Genomic DNA, 19791 nt, shown 5'->3' on the forward strand with positions numbered 1-19791 from the left:
ATCTGCAACCTCATGGCCCAGCATATTCCCTCACTCTCCCATTACCATCAAGCCAGGGGGCCAACCCTGCATTCAATAAGGAGTGTAGAAGAGCATACCAGGAGTAGCACCAGGTGTACCTAAAAATGCAGTGCCAACCTGGGGAAGCTGCAACACAGGACTACATGCATGCTAAAAAGCAGGAGCAGCAAGCTATAGAGAGCTAAACGATCCCGCAATCATCGGATCGGATCAAAGCTCTGCAGTCCTGCCACATCCAGTCGTGAATGGTGGTGGACCATTAAACAACTAACGGGAGGAGGAGGCTCCATGAATATCCCCATCCTCAATGATGGTGGAGCCCAGCACGTGAGTGCAAAAGACAAAGCTAGAAGTACCAAGTGGATGAACCATATCGGCCTCCTCCGGAGGTCCCCATCACCACAGAAGCCAGTCTTCAGCCAATTCGATTCACTCCACGTGATATCAAGAAATGGCTGAGCACACTGGATACAGCAAAGGCTATGGGCCCCAACAACATCCCGGCTGTCGTGCTGAAGACTTGTGCTCCAGAACTAGCCGCGCCTCTAGCCAAGCTGTTCCAGTACAGCTATAACACTAGCATCTAACCGACAATGTGCAAAACTGCCCGGGTATGTCTTATCCACAAAAAGGACAAATCCAATCCGGCCAATTGCCGCCCCATGAGTCTACTTTCAATCATCAGCAAAGTGATGGAAGGTGTCATCAACAGTGCTATCAAGCGGCACTTACTCACCAATAACCTGCTCACTGATGCCCAGTTTGGGTTCCGCCAGGACCACTCGGCTCCAGACCTCATTACAGCCTTGGTCCAAACATGGACAAAAGAGCTGAATTCCAGAGGTGAGGAGAGAGTGACTGCCCTTGACATCAAGGCAGCATTTGACCGAGTGTGGCATCAAGGAGTCCTAGTAAAACTGAAGTCAATGGGAATCGGGGGGAAAACTCTCCACTGGCTGGAGCCATACCTAGCACAAAGGAAGATGGCTGTGGTGGTTGGAGGTCAATCATCACAGCCACAGGGCATCGCTGCAGGAGTTCCTCAGGGCAGTGTCCTAGGCCCAACCATCTTCAGCTGCTCCATCAGAAGGTCAGAAGTGGGGATGTTCGCTGATGACAGCACAGTGTTCAGTGCCATTCGTAACTCCTCAGATAAGGAAGCAGTCTATGCCCACATGCAGCAAGACCTGGATGACATTCAGGCTTGGGCTGATAAGTGGCAGGTAACATTCACACCACACAAGTGCCAGGCAATGATTATCTCCAAAAAGCGAGCATCTAACCACCGCCCCATGACATTCAACTGTAAAGTCCACGCCTCAATAATACATGGACTTCGGGAGAACAGTTGAACAGGTACTTTACTGAACAAGAGGCAGCTTGAAACTGAAACTACAGAAGCCTGCTAGGGCCTTTTATACAGGGGTGGTCACTGCTGGTACTGCAGTCTAAGACCAGTTATTCCCTTAAAGGTACATACACAACAATTCCTCCCCTTTTAGATAAACAGTACATAACATTCATTTAACAACTAAATAATAACTAATTACAATTACAATTTTCTCAGTAATATATACAGCAACTGAAATAGTCATTTATAAGTTCAGTCTTTGAGGAGGCTTCCTGATCCGGACTGGATAGCGCCTTTCTCGAGTATCCTGTTCTGGCGGTGGAGTCAATTCTGGCTCATTGTCACTGGTTGGTTCGTCAGCTTCCAATACCCCTGCTTCTGAGGTAGACGCAATCTGTACTTCGGGCTCATTACCAGGTGCACATGCTTGTGGTACAGGTTTGGCTTGTTCCTGTGACTCTAGAATCTGGTCAACATGGCGTCTCACGATGCTCTCTCCAACGTCCACTGTGTACATTAGTGGTCCCTGCTGTGTGCATATCGTGCCTGGCTGCCATTTTTCTGTTCGGTAGTCGCGGGCCAAGACTGGTTGCCCTATCTTGAAGCTCCTGGTTGGCGTCTCATTTATGTGCTGGAACTGCTTATCCTCAACATCTCGTCTTATGTTCGGTTTGAGCAAATCCAAGCGACATCTTAGTCTCCGGTTGAAAAACAGTACGGCTGGAGTTTGGTTGGTTACTGCATGTGTCGCATTCCGGTAAGCAAACGGGAAGTTATCCACCTTGTGTTGCAGTGGTATGTCGTCATTATACATTGCCTTTATGGCCTTTTTAAAGGTCTGAACAAACCTCTCAGCCAATCCATTTGTGGCTGGATGATATGGGGCAGATGTGTAATGTTTCACTCCATTATTCTTCAGGAACCTCCGGAAATCCTCAGACACAAACTGTGGGCCATTGTCGGAACAGATCTGTTCTGGCAACCCATTCCTGGCGAAGATGGTCCTTAGGACTGCAATAGTTTTCTCCATGGTGGTGGACGACATTTTAATGACCTCTGGCCATTTCGAATGGGCGTCCACAGCGATTAGAAACATTGAGTCCATAAATGGACCAGCGAAATCAATGTGTACCCGTTGCCATGGAGATGAGGGCCACTCCCACGGATGTAGCGGGGCCTGTGGTGGTGCGTTTTGGACCTTCTGGCATCCTGTGCATCTCTTGGTCATATCCTCGATTTCTTTATCGATTCCCGGCCACCACACAAACGCCCTGGCTAGGCTCTTCATTTATACCCCTCCCAGATGACCCTCGTGAAGCTCATTGAGTACTCTATCTCTCAACTTGGGTGGAATTACCACTCGGGATCCACGCATCAAGGTTCCCCAGCACACTGACAGCTGTTCCCTCCTTGGCGAGAATGCTGGCAACAGTGAGTCGCCATATGCTGGCCATCCCTTCACCATCAAATCATAGACCCGAGTGTGTGTCGGGTCATTTCGGGTTTCCTTCTCAATACTTGCGTTTGTAACAGGCAAACATTCGACTATGGTCGCATGGAATATCTCCACAGGGTCCACTGCAGGTGCTTCTTCCGCCGTAGGCAACGGTAGGCGCGACAGCCCATCAGCGTTTCCATGTTGTTTCATACCTTTGTACTCTATGTCATACTGATGTGCCCCTAGAAACAGTGACCATCTTTGCAGCCGTTGCGCCGTCATCACCGGAACGCCCTTCTTTGGGTTAAAAATTGAGACCAGGGTTTGATGATCAGTCAGTAGGGTGAATTTCTGCCCGTGCAGGTAGTAATTGAACAACTTCACCCCCCACACCAGGCTGAGGGCCTCCCTGTCAATCTGGGCGTAGTTACGCTCGGCTGAGGTTAGCGAGCGCGATGCAAAGGCTATTGGCCTCTCTGAACCGTCACGGAATTTGTGTGACAGCACCGCTCCAATGCCGTAAGGTGACGCATCACATGCCAACCGAATCGGTAGTGTTGGGTTGTAGTGGGCCAATACTTCTTTTGAAGTGATTTGGCATTTACATTCCTGAAAGGCACGCTTACACTCATCACTCCATTTCCATGTTACACCAGTTTGAAGGAGGGCGTTCAGTGGGTGCAGAATTGTAGATAAATTCGGCAAGAACTTATGGTAATAGTTCACCAGCCCGAGGAACGACCTCAGTTGCGACACATTTTCTGGTGCTGGAGCCTTGACTGCAGCCTCAATCTTGTCCGGCGACTTATGCAACCCTTCCTTATCAATCATGTGGCCACAATACGAGATTTGTCTCCTGAAGAACTCGCATTTGGGATGGTTGGCTCGTAGCCCATATTCCTGCAATCTCGTGAGCACCTGTTCCAGGTTGGCAAGCTGTTCATTGTCATTTTCGCCCGTAACCAGGATGTCGTCCAAATAACACTGGGTCCCCGGGATCCCTTGCAGGACTCATTCCATTGCCCTCTGCCACATAGCCGGGGCCGATGCTACCCCAAATACCAGTCGATTGTACTGGTAAAGGCCTTTGTGAGTGTTTATCGTGAGGTATTTCCTAGCTGCTTCTTCCACCTCCATTTGTAGATACGCTTGAGCCAGGTCAATCTTTGTAAAACGTTTCCCTCCAGATAGTGAGGTGAAAATATCTTCTATCCGCGGAAGCGGATACTGTACTGTGTGCAGGACTGGGTTTACAGTCACCTTGAAGTCCCCACAGATGCGAACCTTCCTTGGCTCCCCAGGCGTGCTACTCAATGCTTTCTTCATTACAGGAACGATGGGTGTGGCCCACTCGCTCCAGTCCACCTTAGACAGCACCCCCGAACGCTCCAGACTCTCCAGTTCAGCTTCCACAGCTGGGCGTATCGCGTATGGCATTGGTCTGGCCTTGAAAAATTTTGGGGTTGCGTTATCCTCAATCTTTATGGTTGCCTTTACTCCTTTTAGAGTCCCAAGTCCTTGTTGGAACACCTCTTCCGTGTCAGATAGAATTTGTGACAGACGTCCAGGTGCGACGTCATCATCTTTTTTGTCAGTCACAGTTAGTGCCAGAATGGAATGCCAATCCAATTGTAGTCTTCGGATCCATTCACGTCCCAATAATGGTGGTCCTCCATCTCGTAGTATATACATGTATAGTTTCTGTGTTTCCTTTCCGTTATATTCAACTGGCACCCTTATTTTTCCTCTGGGGTAGACCTTTTGCCCTGTGTATGTCTTCAATACAATGGACGTGTCCTTTAAGGGTATGTGTGAGAATAGCCGCTCATAGTCTCGTCGATTCATGACAGTTAGGGCTGATCCTGTGTCCAATTCCATCTTCACTGGGGACCCTATCATGAGGGTGACCCAAATGGTTCGGTGATCTTCTTTTGCGATCATGTTGTGTAGCTTTAAACAACTTAGTCGCCTGCTCCCGGAGTCCTTATCACTCTCCTGATCTTCCGAACTACTATCTGTCAGTTTCTTTACTTTCCTGTACTGTTCCTTAGTAGTTCTTGGCGTGTTGGTCTTCTTTCCCGACCTGCAGACTCTTGCTATATGTCCCATTTTCCCGCATTGCCTGCATATTTTGTCTTTAAACCAGCAGTCCTTCTGCTCATGGGTTGTTCTGCTGCAGCGATAGCACTTTTCGGCTCCATACACCATTTCGTTAGCGCTGTATTCTTGTGGTTTCTGTTGTATTTCCGCAGCTCCCCGTGCTGCTGCTTCGTAGGATACTGCCACGCTGAAAGCCTGTTCTAGCGTCAGGTCCTTTTTTGAAAGTAGTCGTTTCTGGGTTCCTTCACTCTGGAGCCCGCAGACAAACTTATCCCGTAAGGTGTCTGCCAGTCCTGCTCCGAACTGGCAGTGCTTCGATAACTTGCGTAGTTCCGTAAGATAGTCAGCATTGCTCTCATCTTTGTGCTGGTTTCTTTTATGGAACTTGAATCTTTCTGCTATCAGCAGTGGTGTAGGGCTTAGATGTTCCTGTAAGATATGAACAATCTCCTCAAAACTTTTCTCCATTGGTTTAGCTGGGGTAATTAAATTCTGCAATAGGCCGTACGTACTCGCACCCATCAGATTTAATAATACCGACGCCCTCTTTCCATCAGCCACCTCATTTGCCTTGCAGTACACTTCAATTCTTTCCACATACGTGGTCCAGTCTTCTACCTCGTTGTCGAAAGCAGTGATACTGCCACTTTTCAGCATGTTGGGTGATTTAAAATGGCACCTCCCGCGCTTTTGCTTCTTCCCCAACGGGATAAAATGGCGCCTCCCGCGCTTTTGCTTCTTCCCCTTACTGCCACGCTGCTCCTAGCGTTCTACAGGGTAATGGCGGCGACCCGCAGCTTCGGCACGTCTCGCTTTCCTCCCCCCCCCCCGTTTAGTTTCTCTCCGCTGTCCTGTTCTCGAGCACCAACTGCGCCCTGTGCGCTCCACCCTCTCTCTCGTTTTCTTTTCCCGGCGACGCTGCGCGGCCCGATTTGTAGAGCCGCTCGATCGAGCTTGAGCCCGCCGCAGTCCGGAAGGGTCAGCGCGCTACCTGCTACCAGCACGATTCGCTGGAACCACACTCTCTCCCGCAATTCTCCAAACACCGATGGATTCTTTGGGCGGTTGCCCTCGGTCAACGCCCGTTGCTCAGACTACGACCTTCCAGGACCTTCCTTTCAGGCGAGATCCCAGTGAGATGATGCCACACTGCAGGTGAGTTCGAACTTACTCGTCGCCACTGTAAAGTCCGCGCCTCAATAATACACGGACTTCGGAAGAACAGTTTAACAGGTACTTTACTGAACAAGAGGCAGCTTGAAACTGAAACTACAGAAGCCTGCTAGGGCCTTTTATACAGGGGTGGTCACTGCCGGTACTGCAGTCTAAGACCAGTTATTCCCTTAAAGGTACATACACAACATCAACGGCATTACCATCGCCATATCTCCCACCATCAACATCCTGGGGGGTCACCATTGACCAGGAACTTAACTGGGCCAGCCACATAACTACTGTGGCAACAAGAGCAGGTCAGAGGCTAGGTATTCTGTGGCGAGTGTCTCACCTCCCGACTCCGCAAAGCCTTTCCACCATCTACAAAGCACAAGTCAGAAGTGTGATGGAATACACTCCACTTGCCTGGATGAGTGCAGCTCCAACAACACTCAAGAAGCTCGACACCATCCAAGACAAAGCAGCCCGCTTGATTGGTACCCCATTCACCACCTTAAACATTCACTCCCTCCACCACCAGCGTACCCTGGCTGCAGTGTGTACCATCTACAAGATGCACTGCAGCAACTCGCCAAGGCTTCTTTGGCAGCACCTCCCAAATCCGCGACCTCTTCCACCTAGAAGGACAAGGGCAGCAGGCGCATGGGAACACCACCACCTCCAAGTTCCCCTCAAAGTCACACACCATCCTGACTTGGAAGTATATCGCCATTCCTTCATCGTCGCTGGTTCAAAATCCTGGAACTCCCTCCCTAACAGCACTGTGGGAGCACCTTCACCACACGGACTGCAGCGGTTCAAGAAGGCGGCTCACCACCACCTTCTCAAGGGCAATTAGGGATGGGCAATAAATACTGACCTTGCCAGCGACGCCCACATCCCATGAACGAATAAATTAAATTACAAATAAATTAGTTGGATTTTTAGAAAAATACAGCAGCGATTATGATCATTTTTCCTAGAGCCATCCCACAAATGATTGTTTTACGGAATTCAATTTCGCAAGTTGCCTTGGTGGAACTCGGGACCTCTGGATTGCTGGTCCGTAACCAAAACCACTACACTACTGTCTAAACTCACCTCCATAAAGAAGAAATACAAAAGCAAAATATTGCAGATGCTGGAAATCGGAAATGAAAACAGAAAATGCTGGAAATACTCAGCAGGTCAGGCAGCATCTGTGGAGAGAGAAACAGGGTTAACGTTTCAGGTCAATGACCTTTCGTCAACCTGAAACATTAACTCAGTTTCTCTCGCTCCACAGATGCTCCATAAAAAAGAACTTTGAGCAGAATTTCACTCTTCCTAACTCGGGCACTGATGCCAATGGTAGCACCCTGACTGAGATCTGCTAACTCAATTACAGATCAGAAATCCAACCTGGCAATTTCCTGGCCTATATGACTCAACTATTCAGGGACCCCTCACACTGCTCTGTTGAGGAAATACTACGTATAAAAATATTTTGACAGAGACATTAGTTTCTGAAATTGACACTAAAATTGTTGGGGGATTTCTTATTTCAAGTAAACTGCAATCTAGGTTTTTTTTAAAAAAATCTATATTTTAAAAAACATACTTACAGCAATAATGTCACCTTCCACAGGCCACAGGTGGAGAAAAGCAACAAAATACACCATGAAGCTTACATGAATCTGTGAGGCAGATAAAATCAACAACCCCAGTGGCAAAATCATCTTCAGAAATCGCTGCAACACCTATTCAAGAAATAGAAGATAAATATGAAGCAAATGTATTTTTATATACAATATCCAGTGTTACTGTTAAAGATAGGTGGCATAACGATTCCTAAATCTCTATCATTGTTATAATCCCATCACTTCATCTTCACTAAGCCAAGGTATGCATGCACACTATTTTTTTTTTTTTTTTTTAATTACTTAACCTATTATTTAAACCCACCCCAGATCCCCAACAGTACATTAACTACTGTTTCTCGTGGAGTATCTTTCATTTTCAGACAATTTTATATTCGTATATAAATAATCATATGAAGCTCCTTTCTGAAGAGGTTAAGGCTAAAGGGATCAAGGGGTATGGGGAGAAGGCAGGGACAGGGTACTGAATTTGGATGATCAGCCATGATCGCATTGAATGGCGGAGCAGGCTCGAGGGGCCGAATGGCCTATTCCTGCTCCTATCTTCTATGTTTCTTTTGCGGGGAATCTGCTCCACATTTCTACTACTCTGCCAGTAAAATGAAAACACTGGGTCTGCTACTGGATTAAGGGAGCCGGAGTTAATCTGAACACCGAGAGCCAGCTCAAAGACAGTGCGCTACCAGAATCAGAATTAAAGCCAGTATAAAAGCAGCTTTGTTTATAGTTACCTTCACCAATAAGCATTATCTTACATTCATCAGCCTTCAAATCCAACTGCTACACCTTAATCCTCAATTTCTCGGGATCACTTGGAATACTGTTTATCCCCGTTATATTTGTTATTTGGCAATATTTTATAATATTGTTACAAGTAGCACTCTCCTTCAAATAGTTTAGTGTGAACAACAGGAGATACTCATGAACCTGCAATGCTTTGACCTAGAGGGACGCCAGCCAGTGGAGAGTTTTCCCCCCCCCCCGATTCCCATTGACTTCAATTTTACTAGGGCTCCTTGATACCATACTCAGTCAAATGCTGCCTTGATGTCAGGTGATCTCATTGAAACCTAAGATTCTGAGGGGGACCAACAGGGTAGATGCTAAGAGGTTGTTTCCCTTGGTTCGAGAGTGCAGAACTGAGGGACATTCTCTCAGGATAAGGGTCAGCCATTTAGAGCTGAAATGAGATGACATTTCTTCAGAGGGTAGTGAATCTTTGGAATTCTCTACCCCAGAGGGTTGTGGATGCTCAGTCGTTGAGTATATTCAAGGCCGAGATCGATAGATTTTTGGACTCTAAGGGAATCAAGGGATATGGGGATTGGGCAGGAAAGTGGAGTTGAGATCGAAGATCAGCCATGATCCTTAATGGTGGAGCAGGCTCGAGGGGCCGCATGGCCTTCTCCTGCTCCTATTTCTTATGTTTCTTATGTTCTTAAACCAAATTGAATGTGGAATTAGAGTCAAAATACAAGTACAAGCTATACTCAAGCTGCATGGTGCTCTGGCTGGAACACACCAAGTGCTGTATCCAGTTCAAGAACTCAAGACAATTCAGAGAAAAGCAGCAACTGAACTCTAGCATCAGAGTAAAGGCTGGAGAAACTAGGTGACCTTCGCTCAACGCTCACAAATCCAAGAAGTGATCTTGTAGAGCAGAGGCAGGCAAAATACAGGAAACTTTGGTTTATCCGGAGGTTAACTGTCCGGAATGCTCGAGCCACCGGCAAAATTCAGGAGTCGGTTCAGTAAGTTTTTTTTCTTCTCGTTGCTTTTTTTTCCCACCAGTCAGGCTCTGCAAGGTCTAGCTAAAGCTGTTGCTTAGCTACAGAGACGCTTGCAAGCTACAGCCAACTGTTTAGAAGCTGTTGCTAAGCAACAGGGTTTGTTGCTAGATACGGAGCTCAAAAGCTTCCGTATGTTTTAACATTATTGCTGGTTTGTCCGGCAGTTTTGATGGGACGGCAACAGCTCAGTCCCGTCGGTGCCGGATATCACAAAGTTTCCTGTACAGCCACAATCTGGCCCGCCAAGGCCTGTCCTCGAGGCTGAATGTCTGCCGCACCTGACCCCTAGCCTGACGTAACGTCAGGAGGCGGGTCATTGTCTCCAAGGCAGCAAGGGAGTCAAAACCAAAAACAGAGGCGGGCAAATCGAATCTGCCATTTGCTGCCTCAATGTGTCGTTACTATAACCTCCCCATTTAGAGTTTGCAAAAATAAATCAACAATATTAACACCGCGCGGTATAGGGCACCTTCTGCTGTATCTGCAGCACCAGACTCAAATGTCTGAACCAATTACAGTACAGGGAAATGGAAACTTACTGCATTTTTTGCAGCTTGTAAATCAACAAAGTTATTCACACCCGAAACCTCAGTTTCTGCTCCCTCACTGCAACGTGAAAGGTCAGTTACTCACGGTTTGTGGGTTCAGTTTCCATAAATCTGTGCAAACTTTCCAGATAAATGCGCGATAATATAAATACTTTAAATATATAAAAAACGCCATTGGTAGCATGACTCGGAATTGACACAATGGAATAGATTGGAAGATTGTTTACTTGGAACTTTTTTTTTTAAACTTGCAAGTTTTTAGCCTCAACTAGTCTCTAAAGGAATTTCATCGACTAATTCAAAATTAGCTCTGGGCTTGATGTCATTCCAGTGTTACAAAATACTATTTTTGTTTATTGGTGCAATTGGGTGAAAGGTGTTGTCTGAATTCCACAGGGGTACCACCAGTCACCAAGCATAACTCTGGCCAGATGCATTTACATTGGGTCCCTGCTGTTTCTGGGAGTTGCCTCAGTAAAGAGCGGGAGAGCCTCCAGCCCAGTGGTGGGCAAAATATGGCCCACGAACCCGCTGGACGGGACAGGAATAGAACGCGAGCCGGAGCTCGAGCTGCACATTAGTCTGAGTCGAGTCATGGCTGCTCATCTCGATGACTCTTTTACCGAAGAAAGAGACTGGCGCTGCGTCTTTCCTCTCCCGGTACCCGGAGTACGACAGCAGAGGGATTCTCATCACCATCTTAGATACGGGAGTGGATCCCAGAGCACAAGGACTCCAAGTAAATTGAGTTGGCCCGTTTCAAATTTACCAATTTAACACTTTGCTCTCTCACCAACACGCACGGTCCCTTTAAATTTGCTGCGCTGTATCTCTTCCAGCGGCAGGAGCTGGTGTGCGGGCTGCACGGGACCTCGATTAGTGCAAGGCTGCGCACCTTAGGGGAAACATTGGAGTGCGGCCCTCAACAGCGCACCAAAACTTATTAAGCGGCCCTCCAGCCCAAATAATTGCCCACCCCTGTTATAGAGGTATACAAGATAGTAAAGAGAGTAAATGGCATAGAAAAGGTAGATCCACAACACTACTTTAAATTAAATCATGACAGCAAGACTAGTGGACACGGGTTCAAAGACCAATTTAGGACGGAGGTCAGAAAGTTCCTCTTCACAGAGTGAGCAACACAAGGAATTGACTTCTGGGTACAGCAGTGGAGGCAAGGCCCTGAAATCATTTAAAAAGCAAACAATTCGATGGCACGATTTGGAAATATAGGCTCTTGCTGGACAGACAAGCTTAAATGTGCCGAATACTTTCCCATCTGTCTCCATCTAGTAACAACAGACCCTTGTGAGATGATCCGAAATATTTTTTGTTAATACTGGTGGGGACAGAGAGGTGGGCACAAATGAAGTTTAAACAACACTGCCCACTCACACCAGCAAGATTATAGCATCCTATTTCATCCTAAAGTCCAGAGTGCCACTGCGTATGCAAACACATGACATGCATATGTGCCTGCACAGTTACACGCCAAATCTTGTTTTTAAAAAGATATAAAGTGCAGGATCCATTGTGCTGCCCAGATCAGAATGCACAAGCTTAAATCGATTTACCATTGAGAGTACCAACCCTTAGGCGCAGTTTCGTGATCTAAACCCGTGTCCGCAGAGAAAAGTGAATTAAGACTGCCTCAAACTCATCTCGTAACTAGTCTATAGTTGTTTATCATTTGGGTTCAAGTAGCAATAGAGACAATAGCAAAAGTGACAGATATCATTCGGAAAATCCGAGATGAGAATATACAGCTTGACTATCACAACTGTGCTGAATTTTCCTGATCACAGGCCTGGCATCAAAGATCCATTCTAATCTAATTTTGTGTTTGATAAAGGTAGAGCAGGGGGAAAAAAAGCAAACTGGAACTTGGCAACTTTAAAAAAAGCCAATCCCAATTACATATGGACATAACCTCAGCGGGATACATCAAGTCTACTTTGTAACTGTAACTCATTAATAACATGCATCAGATGATTGAAAGCCACGTATAACAAATTAGTGCCTGGTGGAACAAACAGGTGATGCAGTGTGCACCAGCTCTGCACTGTGGGAGTCCAGTGGGAATAAAGAGGCTGTGAATAAGCACTAACAAAGTAGCTACATGCAATTAAATGAAGCGAAGCAACTTAGTCAAGTGAACAGAACAATCATGCGCCTCAAAAAGAAAATCCAGCTTAATTAACTTCACACGTGCAACTGAACCCAGTTGAGATTGATAGCCACAGTATGCAAAAGTAGTTTCGACCCCTCAAACTTTCATGCAACAAGATATTTAAGTTTGTCAGCTTCATGAATAATTTGATTTACACACCCAAATTTCTCTTCACTCCACGGGTTCTTTTGAATCGGAACTTGGGAGGAAAAGCTGGTCTGTGAACAGAGTATACAAACCGTGCATTCCTGAAACCAACTTCTGCTGCAAAGAACTGACTTTGTCCTTCAGCTTATAAAATATATTTTTAGTTTATAAATGAATAGAAAGTACTGGAACATTAATAACTGACACTTAGTGACAGTGTTTTTCCAACTACAATAAGCACGAACTGAAGGTTTAATAGCACAAGTAGAAGAGACAGGTTGCATTTGCATTAAAGAGCTGGGGTGTACTCGAGCAGAAACAGCATTGTCCAATTAAGTAAAATGTAACAATCCCAAAGGTTACAGTTCACTAAACTGTTGCCATTGGCAACATGACTACGGAGTGGCATCTGTCTTGAGCACCTTCTTTCAAATCAGTTTGCTTTACTTATTCTTCAAAAGAAATCAGGGCAACGAGTCAACCAAAATGGTTCAGTAAGAAATTATGTCACTTACGTAAGGATACTTTGTTTCTTGGAAAAATTGACCAACACATGCACAGATTTCAAAAATTCTTTTTAATAATGCTGAAAATAGTTATGCAGATTTAATCAGAATTAAAAAAAACCGCAAATGTGGAATATCTGAAATTTTAAAAAATGCTAGAAATACAGAGAGTCAATCAGCATTTGGAAACAGGGTAAGTTGATGGTTTGGGTACAGACCCTTTGCCAGAATGGGAAAGTGGTATGAAGTGCCTCAAAGGCCTTCCCTTTCAATTCTATGCAAAATGCTCATTTATCTTTTCGGATGCTTACACACTTGCTGTGTGTTTTCACCATTTTCTGTTTCTAGCAGAACTCAATTCATAACATTTCCTGTGTTTAAAATGTCATTTAAATAAACATTTGCATATTTAATAGAGGAGCAAAAACTATTCTTTGTTACAAGTCAGTGGCCTCGGTACCACTTTAGAAAAATGTAGTCACCATCAATCGACAGGCAACCTGAAGAGCAGAAAATGTTGCATTTCATTCCGATTCAAGAATGATTGGATTTACTGTTTGGATCAATTATCAAGAAAGTATCAATCTATTAAACTCACAGGCAACCTAGGCAAAACGCTTAGGTTTTAATTTATCGCACATTTATCACTGGCTAGTTTGCAAGCACTTATTTCAGCTGCCACAATGTACTTGCACAAGGTGTAAAGTCAACTGACCTCTCAATCAACACTTATTTGAAACCATTTAACTAACTCCCAGAACCCAACAACATACTAGCTGCTTCAACCTCCCAACTCTTACTAGTCCCAGGAGGTTTCTTCGCCTCACGGCTGGATCTCTTGTAGACTAATTGATACAGATCAATTGCCATGAGGAGTCAATAACTCTATTTTTATCATGCCACTACCAGGATGGTAGACGGTGAACTAGATGGACAGTAGTCTTTATTCATCTAGCAATTCCTATGTTCAGGTAGTATGGATGACATTGAATTAACTAACTTTAATTAAAGCTTTATTGACCCATTCTTTACATGATGTCAGAGTGGCTGATTCTGCAGAGAGCAGGCCAAGTGCTTTGATCAGCAGGTCAGCCAACCATCCCAGCATCTAGTTCAATTATGCTTCATCAAAGCATTATTTGGATAGCCAGTCCCGAACAAGGTGCTCCACTGTATCTTTGATTGGCAGGTCTATGCTCAAAGGCCAAACAGAGATAAATGGTGCAGCCTTTGACCAGTTCAGTCGTTCAAGTGATTCATCAGTTTAGCGCCACTTTGCTAATAGTACTTGGAAGCCCCTGTGTGGTATATAACTAAAGTTAAATAACACTGGAAAAAAAGGGACTTTAAAGGATTTTAAAACACTTGTTATTCAATCTCAAAAGACAATTTTAAAGTGCTCGTGAGAATTAAGAACTTTGTTAATCTTACCTACTTATTTATCTTTTTGCTTCTGTATAATTTTACATCTTAATTTTTAAATCAGTCTAAGCCACACAGAATGTCAGCATGCCAGAGAAATCAGAAGTGTATGATTGCAGTCCATGCTATTTCCTGTACACACCCCAACTTTATTCGGGCTAATCAATCCCAATGCCCATTATCACCAAGCTCAAGCTTCGATAAGGTCCCACATAAGAGATTAGCGTGCAAAATTAAGGCACATGGGATTGGGGGCAAGGTATTGACTTGGATAGGGAACTGGTTGGCAGACAGAAAGCAAAGAGTTGGAATAAACGGGTCGTTTTCCGAGTGGCAGGCAGTGACTAGTGGGGTACTGCAAGGATCGGTCCTAGGACCCCAGCTGTTCACAATATATATTAATGATCTGGACGAGGGAATTGGATGTAATATCTCCAAATTTGCAGACGACACAAAGCTGGGTGGGAGGGTATGCTGTGAGGAGGATGTCGTGAAACTCCAGCACGATTTGGACAGGTTGGGTGATTGTAGTGCATTTGCCATGTTTCTGCCCAATGTGGATAAATGTGAGGTTATCCACTTTGGTGGCAAAAACAGGAAGGCAGATTATTATTTGAATGGCAATAGATTGGGAGAAGGGGAAGTGCAGAGAGACCTGGGTGTTCTTGTGCACCAGTCGCTGAAGGTAAGCATGCAGGTGCAGCAGGCGGTTAAGGCGGCAAATGGTATGTTGGCCTTCGTAGCAAGAGGGTTCGAGTACAGGAACAAGGATTTCTTGCTACATTTGTACAGGGCCTTGGTGAGACCGCACCTTGAGTATTGTGTGCAGTTTTGGTCGCCTTACCTGAGGAAGGACGTTCTTGCCATGGAAGGAGTGCAGCGAAGATTCACCAGGCTGATACCTGGGATGGCAGGAATGACGTATGAGGAGAGATTGTGTCGATTGGGCTTATACTCACTGGAGTTTAGAAGATTGAGAGGGGATCTCATGGAAACCTATAAAATTCTGTCAGGCCTGGACAGACTAGATGCAGGAAGGATGTTTCTGATGGCTGGGGAGTCCAGAACCAGGGGTCATAGTCTAAGGATAAGGGGTAAGCCATTTAGGACTGAAATGAGGAGGAATTTCTTCACCCAGAGTGTGGTGAACCTGTGGAATTCTCTGCCACAGAGGGCGGTGGAGGCCAGTTCATTAAATATATTCAAGAAAGAGTTGGATATATTTCTTAAGGCTAAAGGGATCAAGGGATATGGGGAGAAGGCAGGGACAGGGTACTGAATTTGGATGATCAGCCATGATCTCATTGAATGGCGGAGCAGGCTCGAGGGGCCGAATGGCCTACTCCTGCTCCTATGTTTCTATGTTTTGGTCTGTACAAAGCATGCACTTGCTTACAGAAGATGACGTGAATAAAAATTGAGGAGTTGTCTGAAGTGTTACTTACCTCATATTATCCAATATCACATAAGAAGCTCAAAATATTTTAAATATACATACCATAGAATAGTACAGCACAGAAACAGGCCATTCAGCCCATCAAATCTGCATTGAAGATTGTGAGGGGGCTTGATCGGGTGGATGCGGTGAGGATGTTTCCACTGATGGGTGAGACTAGAACTAGGGGGCATAATCTTAGAATAAGGGGCTGCCCTTTCAAAACTGAGATGAGGAGAAACTTCTTCACTCAGAGGGTAGTAAATCTATGGAATTTGCTACCCCAGAGAGCTGTGGAAGCTGCAACATTAAATAAATTTAAAATGGAGATAGACAGTTTCCTAGCAGTAAAGGGAATTGGGGGTTGTGGTGATTATTCCTTGATTAGTAAAAGTATTGTGATTCGTTGTTTGTTAACTGCCTTGGGATATGTGTTGTAATCTCATTGGTAGTTCATGATCACATGATGTGTTGTGGCTACCTTAAATTCAGTCCTTTTCTAGCTTTAGTTGGGACTGGATGTGGAAAGATATGCTGCTGATTTTAAAGTTAATAAAGCCTAGCTTTGGAAGGCCAATCTATTCTTTATTTCAATTTATTAACTTTATGTTAGAATGGAGCGATATCTTCAACCAGAACGATTCAAGGCTGACCCCAATTCTGCTGGAGTGGATGATAAATGGAAACATTGGTATTGTACATTTAAAAACTTTTTGGGCGTGTTGGATCAAGAGGCTCTAAATAAGCTGAATATGCTGATCACCACATTCACCCCTCCCGGATGTATATAAATATATTTTGCACTATAAAACTTATGAAGAGGCTATTTCTACATTGGAAAAGATTTTTGTTAAACCAAAGAATGAGGTATTTGCACGTCATCTTCTATCTGCCCGTAGGCAGCAGGTGGGAGAATCTTTGGATACTTATTTACAAGCACTTCGGTGCCTTAGTGTTGACTATAATTATAAGGCTGTGACGGCTGAAGAATATAAGGACGAATCGGTACGGGATGCTTTTATTAATGGATTACTGTCTAGATCAATTAGTCAGCAGCTGTTAGAAAATAAGACTCTGGATCTTAAAAGTGCTTTTGAGCAAGCTTCTACATTGGATGTGGCTCAGAGAAGTTCGGATTCTTATGCTCTTTTTAATCGGCCTGCGACTATGGTTTCGGCAGTTTCGGATGAAAAGGAATTATGTGGACTTAATGGGAGTGGTTTACTAGATTTTGAAACAGTTTCTACTTCGGCGGCCGTTGCCTCTAGGATTCAGAAGTGTTATTTTTGTGGGAATATCCGGCACCCTCGTCTGAAGTGTCCTGCTCGGGAGGCTGTGTGTAGTAAATGCGGCAAGAGAGGTCATTATGCACGTGTGCGCAAATCATCAGGTTCAATTACCTTCCCTTCTCCTGGTGTGGGAGGGTCTTCCTCCACTACCTCTTCTGTGACTATTCAGCCTTTAGATAGGGCGTTTATTGCATCAATTTCTGCTGCATTTGCTCATGGCCTAAACAAAGCTATAGTTACGGCTCAAGTTAATGGGTTGGAAGTGAAGGCCCTTATAGATACGGGCAGTACTGAGAGTTTTATAAGTCTTCAGTTTGCGAAGGAGAAGCATTTGAAAATTTCGCCTGTTACGTATCAGGTGTGTATGGCTCAGACGACCCTTACTTCACAAATAGCTGGTTGTTGCTTTGTGAAAATGGTTCTTCTAGGTAATACGTATACTGATATACGCCTATCTGTTTTGCCTAATCTCTGTGTGGATATTTTGATTGGACATGTGGTGCTTCAGTTACACGAGTCTCTTAGTCTTTCATTTGGAGGGACTAAGCCACCTTTATCTATTTGTGGATTAACCTCTATCTATTCCTCCATTATCACTTTTTTCCAATTTGATGTCGGATTGTAAGCCAATTGTTACCAAGTCAAGAAGATATAGTAGTCAGGATAGAGAATTTATTAATTCTGAAGTTCAACGTCTCTTATTGGAAGGAATCATTGAACCTAGTTGTTCGCCTTGGCGAGCACAGGTAGTTGTCACGACTAATGAGAGACACAAGAAACGAATGGTGATAGATTATTCCCAAACTATTAATAGGTATACTCAATTAGACGCGTACCCTTTGCCTAAGATTGATGAGCTTATCAATAAAGTATCTCAGTATAAAGTTTTTAGCACTATTGATTTAAAGAGTGCTTATCATCAGATTCCTATTGTTAAAAAGGATATTTTAGGAGCAGTTGTGCATTCCATTGATGAGCAGGTTCCCTTTGTGATTGAGACGGATGCTTCGGATTTTGCAATTGGGGCTACTTTGAACCAAAATGGAAGACCTGTGGCCTTTTTCTCACGTACTTTGAATAATAGTGAAAAAAGACATTCCTCAATAGAAAAAGAGGCATACGCAATAGTAGAAGCATTGCGTAAATGGAGACATTATTTATCGGGGCGACATTTCACGTTGGTAACTGATCAAAAATCTGTGTCCTTTATGTTTGATGTTAAACATTTTGGAAAGAATGATAAAATAATGAGATGGAGGATTGAGTTGGCATGTTACCATTTTGACATAGTTTATCGTCCGGGGAAGGATAATGTTGCTGCTGATGCACTGTCGAGGGCTTATTGTTCTGTGATTCACGGGGATACGCTTATTAATCTTCACAATGCCCTATGTCATCCTGGGGTTACGAGGATGATACACTTTGTACGCAGTAAGAACTTGCCTTTTTCAGTTGAAGACGTCAAGCGGATGACTTCATCATGTTCTATCTGAGCTCGGTGTAAACCGAATTTCTTTAAGCCTCAACGAGCTCATCTTATAAAGGCTACTTCTCCTTTTGAACGTTTGAGTGTCGATTTTAAGGGACCTCTTCCTTCAACTACTCAAAACCGATATATATTTACTATTGTGGACGAGTTTTCAAGGTTCCCTTTTGCTTTTCCTTGTGCAGATGTACCAGCTGCTACAGTTGTTAAATGTTTGACTCAACTTTTTGTCATCTTTGGGATGCCTGCGTATATCCATTCGGATCAGGGAAGTTCTTTTATGTCTTCCCAGTTGAAGGAATACCTTCAGAGTCAGGGAATTTCTACTAGTAGAACTACCCCGTATAATCCCCAGGGTAATGGACAGTGTGAACGATACAATGGGGTGATCTGGAAGGCAGTTATGTTGGCGTTGACATCCCGGAACCTTAAGAATACACAGTGGGAAATGGTGCTGCCTGATGCCCTGCATTCCATTAGATCATTGCTTTCAACGGCTACTAATGTGACCCCCCATGAAAGGCTCTTTAACTATCCGCGGAGATCTACTACGGGATATTCGGTACCTTCATGGCTTACTATGCAGGGACCTGTGTTGCTTCGACGCCATGTTAGATTGTCAAAATATGACCCCTTGGTGGAGCTGTTGGAGGCAAATTCCCAATATGCTCATATTCGATTCCAAGATGGGAAAGAAAGTACTGTTTCAATTAAAGACTTGGCTCCTTGTGGGGGCCAGCCCTCTTCTGAGGATATTAATAATGGTCATGATTCGGATAATGTGGATGCTGTTACAGATACTACGAATATTTCCAATCCGATTGCAGATAATCATACTTCTATTAGTCAGCCTTTGATAGATGTTTATGACCGTCCCAGTTCATCTTCTGATGGGATTTCTAATCCAGAAACCGTTGAATCGGGATATGGATAGCCTTCCTGTTGAAGATACTTCTGTGCCTTCTGGCGTGGGAGGGCAAGGAATTTCACCAAGGTTAAGAAGGTCGACACGAACAAGATATCCGGTCGACCGATTGAAGATGGACTTTTAAATTGATAGTAATGTTTTAAAAATTGTTGAAATATTATAGTATATTGTTTTAGTTGAGAGATACTTAATACTTATGCGTAATATTATTTGTTGTTGTTCATTTAGTATTGTGTTATGTAAATAGTTTTATTTCGTGCATAGTTTAGTTGTAAATAATTAATTGTAAATTGTAAAAGTTATTAGGTTGGAGTATATTTTAAAAGGAGGGGTGAATGTGGTGATTATTCCTTGATTAGTAAAAG

The 19791-nt window shown here is 44.3% G+C and overlaps 1 protein-coding gene across 1 annotated transcript in view; it reads right to left on the bottom strand.

Annotated features, from left to right (window-relative positions):
• LOC147115522 (E3 ubiquitin-protein ligase RNF13-like) overlaps positions 1 to 19791 on the bottom strand; it is a 317497-nt gene that overhangs the window by 266732 nt on the left and 30974 nt on the right. The window contains exon 2 of the mRNA XM_085989823.1: positions 7670 to 7804. Coding sequence (XP_085845949.1) covers positions 7670 to 7783 — 114 coding nt within the window. The 5' untranslated portion in view covers positions 7784 to 7804. The remainder of the gene's footprint in view (positions 1 to 7669; positions 7805 to 19791) is intronic.

Source organism: Somniosus microcephalus, chromosome 6 (assembly GCF_052327205.1).
Source record: "Somniosus microcephalus isolate GS21.2 chromosome 6, FLI_Smic_1.0, whole genome shotgun sequence".
Classification (NCBI taxonomy): Eukaryota; Metazoa; Chordata; class Chondrichthyes; order Squaliformes; family Somniosidae; genus Somniosus; species Somniosus microcephalus.